Source organism: Narcine bancroftii, chromosome 3, assembly GCF_036971445.1.
Source record: "Narcine bancroftii isolate sNarBan1 chromosome 3, sNarBan1.hap1, whole genome shotgun sequence".
Classification (NCBI taxonomy): domain Eukaryota; kingdom Metazoa; phylum Chordata; class Chondrichthyes; order Torpediniformes; family Narcinidae; genus Narcine; species Narcine bancroftii.
The window spans coordinates 133,018,383-133,039,367 of NC_091471.1; the positions used below are offsets into that span (position 1 = coordinate 133,018,383).

The 20,985-nt window shown below is 36.2% G+C and overlaps 1 protein-coding gene across 1 annotated transcript in view; it reads right to left on the reverse strand.

Annotated features, from left to right (window-relative positions):
• LOC138757576 (annexin A5-like) overlaps positions 1-20,985 on the reverse strand; it is a 65,085-nt gene that overhangs the window by 19,727 nt on the left and 24,373 nt on the right. The window contains 3 exon segments of the mRNA XM_069925157.1: positions 10,495-10,551; positions 12,361-12,440; positions 13,076-13,166. Coding sequence (XP_069781258.1) covers positions 10,495-10,551; positions 12,361-12,440; positions 13,076-13,166 — 228 coding nt within the window.

The following is a 20,985-nucleotide window of genomic DNA, read 5'->3' on the forward strand; positions in this document are numbered from 1 at the left end:
TGAATAGATCAGAGGCAATAATAAACAGTATAATGTTTCGGGGGAGTTAGTTAGGAGCATGAGCCTGGTCCTGAGAAGTCATACGAGGGGGTGTGTTTTTGATCACAACTCCTACAGATGAGGGAAGGATGTATCATTAATAATATACACCTTTAGTTGAGGTGGGGGGGGGGTTCTATCTTTTTCTGTATTTCTTTTCCTTTACTTTACTAACACATCTGAATATAATAATATTATGAATGATATTGTTAGCATTTTAAATGAGAGAGGAGTGGAGGTGGAAAGATGGACGGTTAGATTATGTGGAAGACTAGATGGCTGATAAATTAAATTTTATTAGAATTAATATTAACAGGATTAAAAATGTCAAATAAAGTGCTAAAAATTATTAGTATACAAGAAAAAAAGAGACATTGTTTTTCTACAAGAAAAACATTTGACAGAAAAAGAACATGAAAAATTAAAAAGAGATTGGGTAGGGAATGTAGTAGCATCATTATTTAACTCTAAGGCTAGGGGTACATGAATATTGATAAATAAAAAATTGCCAGTTAAAATATTGGATACTAGTATAGATGTATCTGGAAGATATGTTATGGTAAATTGTCAGATCTATTCAGAACAATGGACCCTAATGAATGTATATGCAGCAAATGTAGATGATGGTAAATTTATGCAAGATCTTTTTATGCATTTATCTAATGCTAAGGGGAAAGTTATACTAGGGGGAGATTTTAATTTTGCTTTAGACCCTAAATTAGATGGGTCAGGAGATAAAGTGATGAAAAATTTAAAAAATGGTAATAGATTTAATGAAAGATATGGACCTCGTGGATATCTGGCGAAAAATGTATCCAAATGAAAATGATTATTCCTTTTATCCTTTTCGATATAAAACATATTCACGAATAGATAAGTTTTAAATTTCTGCACAATTTCAACATCAAGTACAAAAGGTAGAATTTCAGATAATTCGTCTTTAATTTTGTAAATTTTGCTGGAAGAGCAAAAGATTAGTTATAGATGGAGGTTAAAAACAATTTTATTGAAGAAAAAATAAGTTTGTGATTATGGTTGGGGAGAAAATTTAAGTCCTTTTTTTGTATTGTTACATATGATCAGACAATAAATATTGTATTCATTGAATTTTTCTGTTGTGTTTGTATTGATACCAATTATAAATACATTTTTTTTAAAAACAGAACAATGTCCAAATTATTGGGCCAAAGGAACAAATCGAAGGAAGAGACCCAGTGAACTTTTTTCAAAAATGGATCCCACAAGGGTTGGGTGAAGACAAATTTGGAGAAAAACTACACATCGAGAGAGCTCACTCAGACCCAGAAGAACTGGCGATCAGAGAGCAAGGGCAGTTCTGGTGATACTTTTAAGCTACCGAGAATGGGAAATAATTCTAGAGCAGAAATGATTACACTAAGCAGAATAATAGCCCACTCGAGGTTGATTCCCCCCCCCCCCAAGATTTTAGCCTAACCTTGATTAAACAAAGAATTTGAAGATGTGAAGACAACTACATACTAAAAACTTGAAATACTCAAATGAGTGCATGACCAAGTCAAACTAAAAAAAACGGAAACAAACTGCGCCTGCTAGTAGTTTCACAACGGGTGCCTGGGTGAGGGCACACAAAATCAGTGAACCGGTGCGGACTCATGGCCTGTTTCTGCTCCATAAATGGTTATATGGTTATACATCCTGTGATTTTGAGACTCAAAGTAATGGAAGGGAATCAGCAATTTTTCAAGACAAAGAACAAGGTGAAAGAGTTTCTGTAAAGTTTATAAAGAAAAAAAGATCAAGGTTACCGAGGGAGAAGATTGTAAAAATATTTCTAATGGAACTAAGTAAAAGTTTTTTTTTATTTTTACAAAGCCATCTTGTATTTATTATTAAAAAGTAAAATGTATAGAAATATTTATGGAGAGCTTAGTGAAAGGAAAAATATCTGGGAAAAGTGGTAGCAGGGTGGAGACTGCAGTCTAAGGGTAAGAATGGCACCTGGAAAGTAATAACAAAAAAAACAAAAAAAAAAATACACTAATGGGAGAGAATCTTTTTCCTCTAAAGATTCCATGGGCTTTTCTCGTGGGCTTTCAGGGCTCTACATATAAGTTACCATCTGGGTAGGAACATTGTGTTTTTCTTAAAATGGGAAGGACCACTTTTATTTAAAGGGTCAGAGATTTTTTTTAAAAATTGTGTTAAAGATGAATATGGATAGAATATTAAAATTTATTAATTTTAATGTTAATGGAATTAACAGGTCGATGAAGAGAAAACTGGTCTTGGCACACCTAAAAAATTAAAGGCAGATACATTCTTTTCACAAGAAACACATCTTTCCAAATTAGAGCATGCAAAATTAAAAAGAGGATGGGTTTAGCAAGTAATATCATCTTCATTTGGATCAAAAGCAAGAGGTGTAGTAACTTTAATTAATAAAAATATACTAATAATAACAGAAGAGACATTAACTGATCAAACTGGAAGATTTGTAATGGCACACTGCAAAATTTATGCAGAATCATGGACATTTATGAATATTTATGTTCCAAATGATGATGATGAACTCTTTGATAGATATCTTTTTAAAAACTGCAGGGGGAAGACAAAATATATTGATTGGAGATTTCAATTTTTGTTTGGATCCAATATTAGACAAATCAACAAGAACAGTAACAAGGGTGAAAGCTGCAAAAATGACATTGTCATTCATGAAGGGTTTAAATTTAATTGACATATGGAGGCAGCTCAATCCATTAGAAAGAAACTATTCTTTCTATTCAAGGGTACATGAATCATATACAAGGAGTGACTTATTTTTAATGTCTGCCCAGCCACAAAGTAAAGTGGTAAAAACAGAGCATTTAGCAAGACTTTTATCAGTTCGTTCGCTGTTAATGTTAACTTTTACAACAATGGAAAAGCAAGAAAGTATGTATAGATGGCACCTTAAATGATACATTATTAAAGAGGTAGGATTTTTGTGAATTTACTAAGAGACGTAGAAATATTTTGTGAAAACAATCTTCCTTCCACTGACAACAGTTTTCTAATTATGGGAAATGCTTAAAGCTTGAAGGAGGGGACAAATTACTTCTTACACTAAAAATCTTGAGAGAATATGCAAGAGACTCAGAAGAATATAACAAAATTGGAAAAAGATATCTATCAGGAACACAAGAAAAATATAAAATATTACAGAACAAAAATTTACAATATAATACACTATAAACATAGAATGAAAAAAAATAATAAAAACTGAACAAAAATATTATGAATTAGGAGAATGGACACAAAGTGTTATCTTGGCAAAAGGTAAAAGAAGAGGAGTCATCCAGAATTATAAATGCAATAGAAACAGAAACTATAGCATGTAATCAAAAATAATACATTTTCACAATACTATACAAATCAGAATTAGTAGGAGATGAAAACAAGATGGAAGAATTTTTAACAAATGTTGAAGTTCCTAAATTAGACGAGACAACTTAGATGCATCTTTTTCATGGGAAGAAATAGAGAAAGCTCTGGGTACTTTACAAGCTAACAAGTCCCTGGGGGAAGATGGGTTTCCTCCCATTCAATAGGCAATTTGAAGATTTGTTGATGCCTCAACAAATCTTCCCAGAAACTTTTTCAACTGCTATAATTACAGTGCTACCAAAGAAAAGTAAAGACCAAAAAAAAATTTAACATACAATTTTGCTCTTGAATGCAGATTATAAAATTCTAGCAAAGGCACTAGCCAGCAGATTGGGTGAGTATTTACAAAAATGAATACATCCAGATCATGTGGGATTTGTTAAAGGAAGATATTCTTCAAATAGTCTAGTTAGATTATTCAATATAATACATATGGCAAAAATCAAGGTTGAATCCAAACATTACTATTTCCTTAGTTGCAGAAAAGGCATTTGACAGACTAGAATGGTCTTTCTTATACAAAATGTTGGAAAAATTTGGTATAGGTAGAAAATTTATAAATTGGATTAAAAACTCTATCATAAGCCACAAGCTAAAATTATAACTAATAACTAAATATCATCTATTTTTCCCTTGAGTAGATTGAGTAGACAGGTTACCCTCTATCTCCAGCATTATTCATATTAATTATTGACCCTCTGGTGGAAATTATAAGAGATCCAGATGTTAAGGGCTTCAAAGTTGGCGGGAAGAACATAAAATTAGTTTTTTGCTGATGATGTGCTCGTATACATGTCTGACTCAGCTGAATCACTGATAAGATTATCAACAATATTAGAAAAAATATGGAATAATATCAGGATACAAAATAAATATGGACAAAAGTGAGGCAATGCCATTGCATTAAATGGAAGAAGGATGGAATTAAATACTTAGGAATAATGACAGATAATAATTTAGAGAATTTATACAAGCTCAATTATATCCCTTTATTAGAATAGAAAAACATTTACAGAAATGGAAAGATCTGCCATTTATATTAATCTTTCAATTGTTACTTATTGCACTAACTAAACATTTCTTTAAATTATTACAAAATTGTATAATACAATTCCTATGGAATAATAAAGTACCAAGAATTGCACTGGAAAAGTTAACATGGGAGTATAAATTGGGAGGACTTAGACTCCCAGGTTTTAAGCAGACATCATCCATCAACACAAGCAAGATTTCCATCATCTTTCTTCAAAGAAAACAATCTCCCCTCGTGGATTCAAATAGGACTGAATTCAATAAAAGAGGAGACAATGAAGGACTTCATTTATAAATGGAATGTTAAGTCAGTAACAAAAAAAAAACAGATAATCCTATATTAATACAAATGATCAGAATATAGAAAGAAATGAATGAATTTGGGTAAAAAGACACCATTATATAAAAATGGATCTATGAATCTGGGTGACACAATATTGAATTTATGGTATGACAAAGGAATAAGGTATGTGGATGATTGCTATATGGAAGGATCTCATATCATTTGAACAATTAAGAAATAAGTATGGAGCAGCTAATTGGGCACTCTTTTGCTTTCTCTAGCTAAGATTGTTCTTAAGAGAAAAATGGAGACCAAGCTTGGCCCCACCTGAAATTAGTGAGATGGAACAAACAATTTTGCTGGGGAACACACCAAAATGTACTTTGCTCTCCAAAATGAAAGTGCAAAAATCAAGTTTACAGAGAGAGATAGGAGTCAGATTTTGGAGTTGCAATAATGGAAAGATGCTGGTCTGATTGGTGTTTGGATAGTATGATGCCAATTATAAGTGCAAAATACTGATTTGTACAAAATAATTTTCTACACCAATTATACCTCACACCACAGAAGTTGTATCAATCAAAATCAGAAATATCAGATGTGTTTTAGATGTGGAATAGAAATAGGAACATTTGTATATGCTACATGGTCATGTGTGAAGACGAGACCTTTCTGGAAGGACATTAGTGAAATAATAACAAGGAATAAAAGGGATGGCCTTTAGGGTAATTTTATTGAAATAAATAAACTAACTAAATTCCAAATTTCATTTGTGAAGTCAACGAATCTCAGGAAAAACTCTTGTCTGGAAAACAGCAGAGCACAACCATTCTTTGAATTATGATGTCAGTGTTCATATTCCCTTTAAGAAGATTATGATCACAGAATTTGAAAGGGAAGGCAGAGAGAAGATCGAAGAGGCCCAAAGAAAAACAGGACTAGCTATAAAATTAGTCCTCTGACACCCCAAGGAATATTGCAAAGGATACTGCACAGGGACAGTGGAAATTAGTAATTATATTCTTTAAAAACCTGTTGATTCTTGATCAACTGAAAAATTTAAAGCTGAAGTGGGTTAGGCAAGACTTTAGTGTTTTTGAACCAAGCTGAATAAATAAGAGTTATGTTAGTGATCCTCTATAATCTCATGAGCACTGGAACATGCTCAAAGAGCTAAATGACTCATTGCTGTTGCAATATTGTGGTCACTGTCTGCAAGACTTTTCCATATGATTCAACTTTTTGTTCATTATTCATCATAAAATGTAGTATGGAAACACAACTCCATTACAATAGAAGTGTCTCTCCTCACCAAGCATAGCAGTTACAGATGGGTTAATAATATCATTACAAAAAAAGAAAAGAAATACAGGGTCCTCTATGATTTCCCACAGATAAACATGGGGATTGCACTGAGTGACATTCTCTCCTGGGCTCAAAAGAGAGTTGACAAAATATCGGCTTCTCAATAACTTGGATAGATTCAATAAAGAAGGATGATCCATTTGATGACAGGTAATTTTCCCCATTCTCATTTCACCATAAAATGCATTTTTTGACAGATTGAGGCATAAGAAACAATAAATGGAAGCAATCAGATCACCCAATTCTCATTTCCAGATACAATTTCAGCTCATCACAATGCATCCTAAGATGGCACCTTACAGTGGCGACTCTTTGCGTGCAGCACTGATGGGAATTATTAAATATTCCCACTCAGAACTATTACAATGCAACAACAGAACTAGAAATACAAAATCAAACTTATCCGTTAATAAGGATGTCACTGGCAGACCTCTGAATGGGAAGAATTGGCAATATCCGTCAGGACACAGGACGTTTAAACAGTTGGCGCTCAGAAAAGTTCAGAACCGCAGGAGTTTTAAACAGCCAGTGATTGGGCCATTTAAACTTTGCCGGAGTCGCAAACTGCAGATGCTCAGTACATTTAAACACCATGGGTGACTTAAAGGACATTGCACGGACCATTTAAACACCACAGGAACTACCAGCAGTGGACCTACGAGCCACATATATAAGACCCAACCACGTGAAACCAGAGTGGGGAGGGGGGGTGCTACAGGTTAAGATGAGACACTGGGCCCTGGGACTTCCAGTCCCTACCTTCCTCCTGGCCAAAGTGCAATCCTTGGAGAACAAACTTGATGAACTCCAACCCAGACTTCACCATCAGAGAGACATCAGGGAGTGCTGTGTGATGTGCTTTATAGAAATATGGTGAAACACAAACATTCCAGAAACAGCGCTGCAGCCCAAGGGCTGACACCCTCCATCGCACTGACTGAACACCAGTGTCAGGAAAAACCAAGGGAGGCAGTGTTTCTGTGATTGTCAATTCATCATGGTGCGTAGACATGACAGTCATCTCACAGTCCTGCTCCCCCGACCTGGAATATCTGGTGATCAAGTGCCACCCATTCTACCTGCCGAGGGAATTTGCTTTCATCCTGGTAACAGCATACATTCTGCCTCAGGCTAACATCAGGCTGGCACTGGAGGGACTGAGGACTGGGATCAACAGCCATGAGACAGCACATCCTGATCATCGTAGGGAACTTCAATTAGGTCAAACTGAAGTCTCTGATAAACTATCATCAACACACCACACGTGAAACCAGGAGAACCAACACATTCGACCAGTGCTACACAACCATGAGGAACGCCTACCGAGCCATTCCATGACCACACATTGGCAAGTCTGATCACCTGGGTGTACTTCTCCCAGCGTATAAGCAGAAGCTGAAGACCACAGCACCAGTGGTGAAGATGGCAAAAGTATGGTTGAGGGAAGCAGAGGAGCGGCTTCAGGACTGCTTTGAATCGATGGACTGGAACATATTCAAAAACACAGCCACAGATTTGAATGAATATGCAACAGATGTCACCAACTTCATCAAGACCTGTGTGGATAAGTGCGTGCCCAAGTGCACATACCAGGTGTTCCCCAACAAGAAACCTTGGATGAATCAGAGGATTTGCAATCTGCTGACGGCAATAACAAGGGCATTTAAGGCCAGAGATCCAGATCTCTACAAGAAGACCAGGTACGACTTGCGGAAAGCCACCTCTGAGGCAAAGTGACAATCCAGAGGAAGCTAGAGACAGATACACTCCAGCTATGGCAGGGAGTGCAGCCCTTTACAGCTTACAAAGTGAGGGAAAACATCATAGATGTCTGTGATGATTCATTACCTGATGAGCTGAACATCTATGCCTGCTTTGAGAAGAACCAAACATTGCCTACTAGAATCCCTGCAAAGGCTGAGATCCTTATGATATCTGCCTCTGAAGACAATGTTAGAACATCATTCAAGAGGAGTCAGGCCCTGACAGCATACCTGGCAGGGTACTGAAAATCTACACCAACCAACTAGCTGGAGTGTTCAGACATTTTTCAACCTCTCATTGCTGCAGTCAGAGGTTCCCACCTGCTTCAAAAGGGCATCAATTATCCCAGTACTCAAGAAGAGTAGAGTGAGCTGCCTCAATTGCTATTGCCCAATAGCACCAACTTCTACTGTGATTAAATGCTTTGAGAGGCTGGTCGTGGCCAGAATTAACATGTACCTAAGCAAAGATTTGGATCCACTGCAATTTGCTTATCATCACAATTGCTCCATAGCAGATGTAATATCACTGGCTCTCCACTCAGCTCTAGATCACCTCGAAAAGAGTAGCCGTGTACATGTTGCTGTTTAACTACAGCTCAGCCTTCAATACCATTATTCCCTCAGCACTGGTCAAGAAGCTACAAACTCTGGGTCTCTGTATTCCACTCTGCAACTAGATCCTGGACTTTCATATTGGAATACCACAGTCAGTACGAATTGGAAGCAACGTCTCCTCCTCATCAACACAGGTGCACCCCAAGGATGTGTGCTTTGCCTACTGCTCTACTCATTATACACCCACGACTGTGGGGCCAGGCACAATTCCAATGCTATTTACAAGTTTGCCAATGACACCACAGTTGTCGCCAGAATCACAAATGCCTATGAGGAAGTGTACAGGAGGGATAGATCTTCAAGTGGTATTACATCAACAACCTTGCGCTGAACATTAGCAAACTCAAAGGGATGATTGTGGACTTCAGGAGGGAGTCAGGAGAACACAACCCAGTCCTCATCGAGGGCTAAGTAGTGGAGAGGGTCAAGAACTTCAAATTCCTGGGTGTCAATATCTCAGAGGATTTGTCCTGGAGCCTCCATGTTGATGCAATCACGAAGAAGGCCTGCCAGCAGCTATACTTTATGAGGTGATTGAGGAGATTCGATATGTCACTGAAGACTCTTGAAAACTGGTACAGGTGTACAGAGGAGATCATTCTGGCTGGTTGCATCACTACCTGGTATGGAGGTGTCAAATCTCAAGACTTCACTGTAATCGAGGACATCTACATGAGGCAGGTCTTAAGAAAAGCATCCTCTATCCTCCAAGACCACCATCTAGGCTATGCCCTCTTCATTCTGCTACCATCAGGAAGGAGGTACAGGAGCCTAAAGACAAGCACTCAGCAGCATAGGGACAACTTCTTCCCCACTGCCATCAGATTCCTGAATGATCAATGAACCAAAATACTGCCGTACTTTTCATGCACTATTATTTTTAATTTTTTTTAATATATATATATTATTGTTATAAGATCGTTCACAATATGAATGTTTACACTGTGACGCTGCTGCCAAAAAACACTGAATTTCGTGACTTGTTCATGACGATAAATTCTGATTCGAGAGCCAAATGTAGTGAACAGAAGTGCTTCCATTAGTTCATCTTATCTGCTTCTCTCCTCTTACTCTTTTACAGGGCTCTAGTTTGTCATATTATACTGAGTACCGTGAGAACAGTTCTTCTGCAAGCAGTCTAACACGTTATCTTCAACATTCATTCAGCAATGTAGAGCATAATTTATGATTGCATTAAAAAGGGAATGATCAATTCCAAGCAGGGCAGTGTAATAGCATAGTTGTGGGGTTCATTCAGGAGCCCGATGACTGCAAGGAAGAAATGGTCTTTAAGCCCATTGGTGCTTGCTTTCACACTCTTGAGCCTTCTCCCCAAAGGTAGGAGGGAGAAGAGAGTGTACCTAGGCTCTGATGTGACCTTCGGTACGTTGGCTGTCCTTCTTAGGCAGTTGGAGATGTGGGTAGAGGTCATGAAGGGGAGGGACATATGCATTAGGTTCAGGCATTCACTGCCTTCTGTTGCTTTTTCTGATCTTGAGCAAAGCAGCCTCATACTCTGCTGTGACACATCCAGCATTTTATCTGTAATTTCCATCTATAGTAATTCTTCCAGCAACATGGGAGTCAAATGAATTGCTCTTTCAAATTTTAGACACAAAGCTATATTACTTCCTCATGTACAACTACTCTGGAGAGCAGCTATACACAAATCACACACACTCACATGACCATTACCCACTCTGATGGTATACATTTTCTGAAATTCAATCTACAATGATTTTTTTTAAACCCCAAATGGTTTTAAAAATTGGATAGATTTTACCAAAAGCTTTTTCTGTCACACCAACAGAATGGGGCTACACAATAATTCAGGCATCAGTATTGGAATGGTGTCTTAAACAATTCTCTAGTTGAGTCCAATCACCATAAAAGGTTAAGGCTAGAATCGAGCTGCCTCAAAGTTGTGCAAAATTAAGTTTAAGAAAAGTTCAAACAACTTGCTTAAAGTCTAACATTTTCACTAACCTGTGCATCATTTTTAACTGCAGCTTCATCATATGCTGTACTCTCCTCTCTGCTTGCCTAACAAGGAAGAAGAGAAATGTTAACATTTATTGGTTTCCCCCCCCGCCCCCCCACCGGTTGGATGAACTATGACAGAGTACATTGCTATAAATGACTGATAATACTTTGTTATCACTAATAGTAAACGGGAAATGAAGAAACTGGCCCAAAAACTAGTTTGCATTTCAGTGGGAACTCCACAAGTTGTAATACACCCTCCAGTTGCAAAATTATGATGGCACAGCAAAATTTAATGTTGCACCATGGATCTCTGACTTTAAGGAAGTTTACCTGGATAACTAAAACAGAGGAATAGACAAAGAATGAGAGGAGCATTAGACAAGGAAAACAATGGTAGCAAAAGGGCCTGTAATGTTCTATATGTGAGAAGGGAAAAAAAATTGCATTTTGGAAATCTTGTAAAGGCCTCAAAGATCTGTTCAGCAACTGCTATATATCAAGATAAACAAACAAACAAACAATTGTGGAGAATGTTGGCAAAGCCTCCCTTGTCATGAGGGATAATTTAGCACACAAGGAGAATACAATTACCTGTAGTGCTCAAAATTACTTCGAGACGAAAATGGGGAAATTGATTAATAGCAAAATTGTGCATTGTCCAAGGTTACCACTGTTTGTAAACCACTGAACATTTATCAAATCTAGTAAAATCTAAAAAAAATAAGAGTTTCAAAGTTCTCTTGAGACTCTAATAAGATGTTAGGATATTAAACAAAAATGTTAAAACTATTTCATAACTTTTAGATAGCAATGTTAGAGCCATTTTAAAATCGCTTAATTTTTGCATCTATTTACTTCCACTAAAATAAAAAAGGTGAAAACCAAGTGTCGCCTCAAACCTGCTACAGAATTATCTGTTAATCTCCACAATGAACCTACCATCAAAGTGCAGGCAGCTGCCAAGACAGGAATTCTAGATTTGTGCATTGCTTCCATGAACATTGCAAAGCTTCACAATGATGGTAAATAGTTTCACATCAATTACTCTGCATCAATCCAACCAAGCAAGGATGTTTACAGGAGAATATACATTCATCTATTGCAACCCAAAACTGTTTCAAAAAAGTGTATCAAATTTTCTATTTCTGTATGTTGAAATGGCTTCACATTATGCAAATAATCTTTCAAGGCCATTTGGAATATGGTTGTTAAGACTGAAAAAAAAACTGCTGAAACTTAATAAAACAAATTTCAGAATAATTTAATTCAGCGCTTTATGGGACCTTTCTGTGCACAATTTGGCTCAACATTTGCCTTAAAGTAGCAGAAGCACCTTTGGGTGCAATTGCAATTACCTGTACATTTTTTAAAGTTTGGAACAACTGAGGAAGAACCTTGAATTAAACAGAACCCAAAGAGATGTAAAAACAACAAAGTACTGTTGAGTTGTAAATATTCTTCAAATTGTTTGAATCTACTCTCAATTAAATATCATTTCAAGTGCAAAATTATCCAGTATGCAGAACGGAAGCATTAGCCTGGGTTGTTCCAGGGATTAGAAGATCCACCCTAAATCCCCAACTATCTGCCACCAGGATCGTGCAATTTGCTCTGGCGTAGGTACCAAAGGGGGCACTCCTTCAGAACCAGCCTTAATTTAATATTTCCTTTTATAATTGGTATCAGATTTTGATTGGCAATGCTTATATGGGGTTTTAATCACATTAAATTCAAGTTCATGGAATTTATGAACAAAACAATGATAAATTGCAAAATGATTCCATAAATGTGGCACTTTAAAATTTACAGTAAACTCAAAGGTGTAGCATTTCATACAATGACCGATTTATTTTTCTCAACTTCTACCTGGAGCAGAATCACCAAAATCCTTTGAAAATGTCCAGAAGTGTCACTGACAACACATTCTTCCAAATCTTTGCCATATTCTGAAAGCAATAAAAGTGGCAGTTACGGCTGAGATAAAGAGTTATTTCTAGTAGCTCATGAGTTAAAACACAGGGATTTGAGTTCCATTACCAATAGCAACTACTTAGCCCTAAGAGAACAAATTAAATATTTTTGCCATCACTAATAATCACCAAAATATTTTATTCAGTACTTCTATTAACAACATGCTCCACAGTTTAATGCAAGGATCAAATGATGTTGATTTAATAATGTTTTAAACTGTTCAACCAAAAGCACTATGCCATTTCTGAAGCCATGCTTTAAAACGAGAGTGTGAAGATATTGAAGTGAAAACGGATGTAGAATACAAAATCTTTAAGTCATCTAACACCACTAAAATCAACTCTTCAATTTCAAGCCAAAAGTTAGTTTCAATCTTCGCAGTACATTAATATTTTGAAAGGTTGATGACCTTTCATTACAATTTTGTCAATGATCAAAAACATTAGTTTATTTTCTTACTCCATAGATGCTGCCTGACCTGTTTACTTTTCCAGCTCAAGTTTTTATTTCAGATTTTTAGCATCCATAGATTTCTCTTCACTTCTGAACAAATGCCTCATCTGTTTTCACAACACTGCCATGATATAGTAAATGTGGTACAAGACCATACCTTCTTTGTAAGCCTGAATAATCGCTCGAAGTTCCTGGTTGGTTCTTGAGGCAAGAATTTCTATCAAACACTTTTCATCAGTTCCAGCACCCTACAAAAGATGGAAAACAAAAAATGTCAATAAATTTATGTGCTTTGGGTGTTTCAATGTGAGATTGTCCATTTTGCCAAATTTGTTGGAAAAGAACTTTCACCATTATTGTTTTGATGTGTAGTCAGCTGTGAAATTATGGGGTAGTAATAACTATACTTAAAGGTTATGCAAGAGACAACATTTCATATTAGACCATTATAAAAGATAAAGCAGATGTACTTATCAAAATATGGGTTTCATTATAATGTCCATGAATTCTGGTGGTCAAAAAAAAAAACACCTGTCACCAGAAAATCAGGGTCAGGTTCTTAATTGAGCATCAAGTAGCCTGAAACTAGGTATAAACATTGGTCTTGTACATCTTAAATTCATTTTCAATCACACAACCCCAGCTCTTTCCCCTACTAAGAGTTGTGTGAAGGAATTTCAGGGTCAATTACTCCCAACTCACTGGAATCTGTGGTACAAGGCCCCATTTTGTCCAACCTAGCTAACAATAAAACAAAAGTGGACTTTTCTAGCTGAAGGACTGTCCAAATTGACCCTTGTTCTTCTCAGAGACAGTAGGCCCAATATTCATGGATATGGTGATATTGTAATTTAACTATTAGAGGAGCAAATCAGAGGCCTCGATGAACAATCCAGAAAGGAGTGTTAAAATCCCAGCATGCTAACTGTGTATTTCAAATTCTGCTAATAACCTAGCACTTGTCAAAATTAATGAGAGTTCTTTAAAGTTCATGGATCAAAAAAATGCTATCCGATTCATTTATGTTCTTTAAAAGGAGGAAATTTTCTTTCCTTGCTCTATCTGGGGCCACATACAAGCCAGTATGAGCACAATACCCCCGACACCAAATGGTCCTCTGTCCCACCAACTAGACAAACGACAACCTGATATAAGTGCATTCTATATCATGCTAAATTCCCCAAATATAATCCCAGGGTATATCCTGTAAGATCAGTAGGACAATCCCACCAACGCGATGGTACAGCAGTAAACCAAAGGCATGGGAGACTAACTCAATATCACAACATTCAAAAGTCTCAAGGCATCAGGTCAAACATAGGTCAAGAAATTGCCTTGTTATCACTTGCCTTCCACCCTCAGTGAGTGTATTAATGTCCTACTGCATTAAGCAACATTTGAAAGAAGCATTCAAAGTTGTAAGGACACTATGTTCTCTTGCTGAGTGACTTCAACATGTGTCACCAAAAGTGATTTGGCAAGTCCTGAAGAACACATCTGCCAAATTTATCACATAAAGGTCATTGTATGGCACTCCACACTGCATCTAGAAAGAACTAAGAGCAACTAATTCAACATTGGTATCTACCCAACAATGTGAAATAATGCTGCAGTTTAAGAAAAAAGGGAAAATCTAATGTAATTAATTATTCCCAATCAATCTATTTTCAGACATCAAGCAGCACTTAGTAATAATTTGATCACTGATTAGCAGTTTTGGTTTTGTCAAGGCCACTCACCTCTGGACCTCATCGCAGCCTTGGTTTAAACAGAGACAAATTTCAGAGATGAGGTCTCACACACCACCAACCTTTTGACGTTCAATCAAGTGCAGTGCCAAGTCATCCTGGTAAAATTGAAGCCGTTGGGACTCAAGAGGAAAGCATTTCAATAGTTGAAACAATGCACAACACAAAGAGAAATGGTGACAGCTTTTGGAGATCAGCTGTCCCCAGCCTCAGGAAGTTACCTCAGGTGCAAAGAATTCCTGGCAGAACTCAGAAGGCAAGACAGCCCCTGTAGATAGAAATGAGTCAGCCAACATTTTGGGGCCAAAATATTGGCTGATCATTTCTACTACGAGCAGCCTGCAGCATTCTTCTGGTAATTCTTTCTTTGCTCAAGCTTCTAGCATTTGCCATTTGTGTTTCTCTAGTTATTTCAGGAGTTGTTTATAATGGTGTTGTCAACACAACAATTCTTCAGCTGCTTTATCAATGACCTTCCATCCACCACAAGTTCAAAAAACAGGAATGTTTGCTGAAACCTACAAAAAATTCACTACCCATCAAACGAAGCAATCCATTACTGTTTTTAATAAATCTGGTCAGCTTGCAAAGCTGATAAATGGAATGTTAAATAAATGGAATGTTAAATTCAGGCCACAAGTGGCAGGAAATGCTGGAGGAACTCTTAGTGAGAGGCTATAGGCTTGGAAAGCATTTTCAGAGCACAAAAAAAAAGCAGCTTTTGTGCAGTTTTGTGACACGTGCTGCAGCTTTGTGGAGGGAATGAGCATGTCATGTGTTAGATGGAGAGCCAATCATGGGCCACTTGGACCTAGGTGGCATCAAGCTTTGAGGTCCTTGATGAGTACAACTGACATCTGTCCCACTCTGCTGGGAGAAATAGGAACATTTGGGTACAAACCACAAACTCTATCAACAAATAATTATGAATGAGGAACATTCAAGCAAGCAACTGGAGGAGTCACGTGATGGAGTAGTGGCCGGACGGTGAACTCCAGCCCTCTCCAGAAAAGTCGGAAAAAACAAAGGAAAACACAAAGGCACAGAAATAAAAGTTAAAGAAAAGTGAGTATAAAGGTGGAAAGACGATGGCGACAAAAAAAGAAAAATCGAAATCAACGATAAGAAGAGAGGAAGAGAAGACAACGGAGGAAGAAGGAGAAGGCCTTACCTGTTCGAAGAGGCCCGCTGTGGAGAGAGAAACCCGCTTCCTCAGGTTGGTAGAAATTGGACTACAAAAATGGCTCGCTGAGCCGAGTAAAAGTGCGCAACCGCGCATGCGCGAGGAGTCGCGCATGCGCGATGCGCATGAAAAAAACACACCGACGGGAGGGGGGACCAGCTGGGGAGTCGATCTCCACAGCCGGCAACGACAGCTGCAGAACACCTGCAGCAAGAAGAGAACACAGAAGACAATGGAAACAAGAAAGAAGAGAAGAAAAGGGCAACAAAGAAACAACAGATGGCCAACCCAGAGGAAGAAGAAGAGGAAGAGTACAATGAAATAGAAGAAGGGAAAGGCAAGATAAAGGATATACTTTCTCTTATTAAAGGATACATGGAGTTATTTAAAGAATGGCAAACACAGGAATTTAATGATTTAAGAAGAAGAAGAAACAACACAGAAGAGAAAATGAATAAAATAGATATGACCTTAACAGAAATGGGAAAGAAAATGGACAAGATGGAAGAGCGGGCAGTAGCAGCAGAAATGGAGGTAGAGGACTTAAAAAAGAAATTAGAGGAATCTAATAAAAAAGCTATAGAGACACAAGAACTGTTAGCTCAGAAAATAGATATAATGGAAAATTATAACAGAAGAAATAACATAAAGATAGTGGGCCTTAAGGAAGATAAAGAAGGCAAGAATATGAGGGAGTTTATAAAAGATTGGATCCCTAGGATCCTAGGATGTCCAGAACTACAGCAAGAAATGGAAATAGAAAGGGCACATAGAGCATTGGCCTTTAAACCACAACCACAACAAAAACCAAGATCTATTTTAGTAAAATTCCTAAGATATACAAGAGAAAAGATACTGGAGAAGACAATGGAAAAGGTAAGAGAGGGCAACAAGCCACTGGAGTATAAAGGGCAAAAAATCTTCATTTATCCAGATATAAGTTTTGAACTCCTAAAGAGGAGAAAGGAGTTCAATACAGCAAAGGCGATTTTATGGAAGAAAGGGTATAAATTTATACTAAAGCATCCAGCGGTATTGAAAATATTTATTCCAGGAAAACAAAACAGACTATTCTCAGATCCAGAAGAAGCACGAAAATTTGCAGAACAATTACAAAATAGACGGAGAGATGAAGACGTGTAATGAGAGTAAAAATGATCACGATTGATATGTATGTGGGTAAAGAGGTATAAGAGTGTATAGGTATAATGTGCATACGTGAATATATCTGTACCTAGAGGAAAATATAGATAGTATAGACAAGAATTAATAAGGGAAGGTAATGGAATAGAGAGAATAAGGAGGGAATTAAAAGAGTGACCTTTGTTACATATGAAAAGTGAAATCTTTTCTGGGGGTGGTTGGGTGGGGGGGAATAGCGGTCACTGCAAAATCAGTTGACGCTTGCGAGTGAATTCGCAAACCCAAATGGAGAGGGGAGATGTGGTTGTCCGACAAGGGATAAAGGACAACTCAGGAGGGGAAGGGGAGATTGGGGCTAAAGAAGTAATAAATAGGAGAATAAGGAAAATGTTTGATGTTTTAGGAATGTTGTCTTATAAAGGGTTTAAAATAAGAAAACAGAAATGGAAAAGGAGGAAAGGTAATGATGGAAAAACGGAAAGGGAAGATAAACAAAGTATAAAATGGCTATGTTGAACTATATGACTTTAAATATTAATGGAATACATAACCAAATTAAAAGGAAGAAACTGCTAAATTTACTGAAAAAAGAAAAAATTGATATAGCATTTGTCCAAGAAACACACTTAACTGAATTGGAGCACAAGAAATTAAAGAGAGATTGGGTAGGACATGTAACAGCAGCATCGTATAATTCAAAAGCAAGAGGAGTGGCTATATTAATTAGTAAAAATGTGCCATTTAAAATAGAAGAGGAAATAATAGATCCAGCAGGGAGATATGTAATGATAAAATGTCAGATATATTCGGAGTTTTGGAATCTACTTAATGTATATTCACCTAACGAAGAAGATCAAAAGTTTATGCAAGATATCTTTTTGAAGGTAGCTAATACGCAAGGGAACATACTAATAGGAGGGGATTTCAACCTGAATTTGGAATCAAATATGGATAAAACTGGGAAAAAAATTAACAGAAAGAACAAAGTAACCAAATTTATAATTAAATCAATGCAAGAAATGAAACTTTTGGATATATGGAGGAAACAAAACCCAAAAGAAAAGGAATATTCATATTACTCGGCTAGACATAAAACATACTCAAGAATAGACCTATTTTTGTTATCAGCTAGTATGCAAGATAGAGTAAGAAAAACAGAATATAAAGCTAGAATACTATCGGACCATTCACCCTTAATATTGACAGTAAAGCTAGAGGACATCCCTCCAAGAATGTATAGATGGAGATTAAACCCCATGCTACTTAAAAGGCAGGATTTTAGAGAATTTATTGAAAAACAATTAAAAATGTATTTTGAAATAAATACGGAATCAGTGGAAGATAAGTTTATACTATGGGATGCAATGAAAGCATTCATTAGAGGGCAAATAATAAGTTATGTAACCAAGATGAAGAAGGACTATAATCAGGAAACAGAGCAGTTGGAAAGGGAAATAGTAAATATAGAAAAAAAATTAGCAATGAAGGAAGATACAACTAAAAGAAGAGAATTGGCGGATAAAAAAATAAAATATGAAACATTACAAACATATAAGGTAGAGAAGAATATAATGAAGACAAAACAGAAATATTATGAACTGGGTGAAAAAACGCACAAAATCCTAGCATGGCAGCTTAAGACAGAACAAGCTAAGAAAATGGTATTGGCATCAAGGAAAAAAGACAAACAAATTACATATAATCCAAAAGAAATTAAGGAAAACTTTAGAGAATTCTATGAACAATTATACCGAACTGAAAACGAAGGGAAAGAAGGGAAAATAGATGAATTTTTGACTAAAATTGAACTACCAAAACTACAAATAGAGGAACAAAATAAATTAACAGAACCATTTGGAACAGTAGAAATACAAGAGATAATAAAAAAATTACCAAATAATAAGACACCAGGAGAGGATGGATTTCCAATAGAATTCTACAAAACATTTAAAGACTTATTAATTCCGCCCCTCCTGGATGTAATCAACCAGATTGATGAAACACAAAGCTTACCAGATTCATGTAAAACAGCAATAATTACAGTAATACTAAAACAAGGGAAAGATCCACTCTCACCAGCGTCATATAGACCAATATCTTTACTAAACACAGATTATAAGATAATAGCTAAACTATTAGCAAACAGATTAGCAGAGCAGGTACCGAAAATGGTAAATTTAGACCAAATTGGATTTATCAAAAAAAGACGCACAACAGACAATATTTGTAAATTTATTAACTTAATTCATGCAATAGAAGGAAATAAAGCACCTACAGTAGCAGTTGCTTTAGACGCAGAGAAGGCCTTCGACAGAGTAGAATGGAATTATTTGTTCAAAGTATTGCAAAAATTCAGTTTACCGGAGAAGTATATTAATTGGATTAAAGCATTATATAAGGGACCGTTAGCGAAAGTGACAGTAAATGGACATGTATCAAAGCAATTTAACTTAAGCAGGTCAACGCGGCAGGGATGCCCACTATCACCTTTATTGTTTGCATTAGCTATAGAAACACTAGCAGAATTGATAAGAATAGATAATAATATAAAAGGAATAAAAATAAAAGACAAGGAATATAAAATCAGTCTATTTGCAGATGATGTTATAGTGTACTTAACAGAACCAGAACTATCAATAAAAGAATTATATAAGAAATTGAAGGAATATGGAGAAGTGTCGGGTTACAAGATAAACGTAAATAAAAGTGAAGCAATGCCTATGAATAATGCGGATTTCTCAAAATTTAAGAAGGAATCTCCATTTAGATGGCAAATGCAGGCAATAAGATACCTAGGTGTACAAATAAACAAAAATCTCGGCCAATTATATAAACTCAATTATTATCCACTAATGAAAAAATTACAGGACGATTTAGAGCATTGGAAAGATTTACCATTAACACTAATAGGAAGGATAAACTGTATTAAAATGAACATTTTTCCAAGGATATTATATTTATTTCAGGCATTGCCAATACAACTGACAGAAAAATTCTTCAAAGAGTTAAAGAAAATAATAAGGAAATTTTTATGGAGAGGGGGGAAACCGAGGATAGCACTAGATAAATTAACAGAATGGTATAAACAAGGAGGCTTACAATTGCCAAACTTTAAAAATTATTATAGAGCCGCACAATTAAGATACCTATCAGATTTTTATCAAACAAGGGAAAAACCAGACTGGACGAGATTAGAATTAGATAAAATAGGGGAAAAGATATCTGAACACATATTATATAAATGGGATGAAAAATTGGTACAACATAGAAGTTCTCCAGTATTACATCATCTCCTCAATATTTGGAAGAAGATTCATGTAGAAAGAAATAAAACAAATTATCAATTACCAAAACTAATATTGACGCTAAATAAGTTACTCCCTTTTACAATAGATAACCTTTCCTTTAGAGAATGGGAAAAAAAAGGGATTAAAAGAATAGAAAATTGTTTATCAGGAAGTAGATTCTTATCCTTTGAACAAATGAGAGATAAGTACAATATAACTGGAGATACAGCGCTGGCATATTACCAATTGAGATCCTACTTGAAGGATAAATTAGGAAGCAGTTTGAGTTTGCCAGAGGGAAGTAACCTTGAATATGTGATTACAGATACAATGTTAATCAAAAGATTTATAACAAATATGTATATTAAACTGCAAGAAAAGGAAAATGCGGAAACAAATGGTAAAACTAAACAAAAATGGGAACAAGATTTAAATATAAAGATAAAAAAGGAAACATGGGAGAAATTATGTTCTGGAACGATGAGAAATACAATAAATACGAGGCTACGTATGAGACAATATAACTGGTTACACAGACTATACATTACACCGCAAAAGTTAAATAAATGGGACCCAACAGTATCTGATAGATGTTTTCGATGTAAAAAAGAAATGGGAACAACAATTCATGCAATCTGGACATGTGAGAAAGTAGAAAAATTTTGGGATGATCTCAATCAGATATTAAATAAAATAACAGAAAACA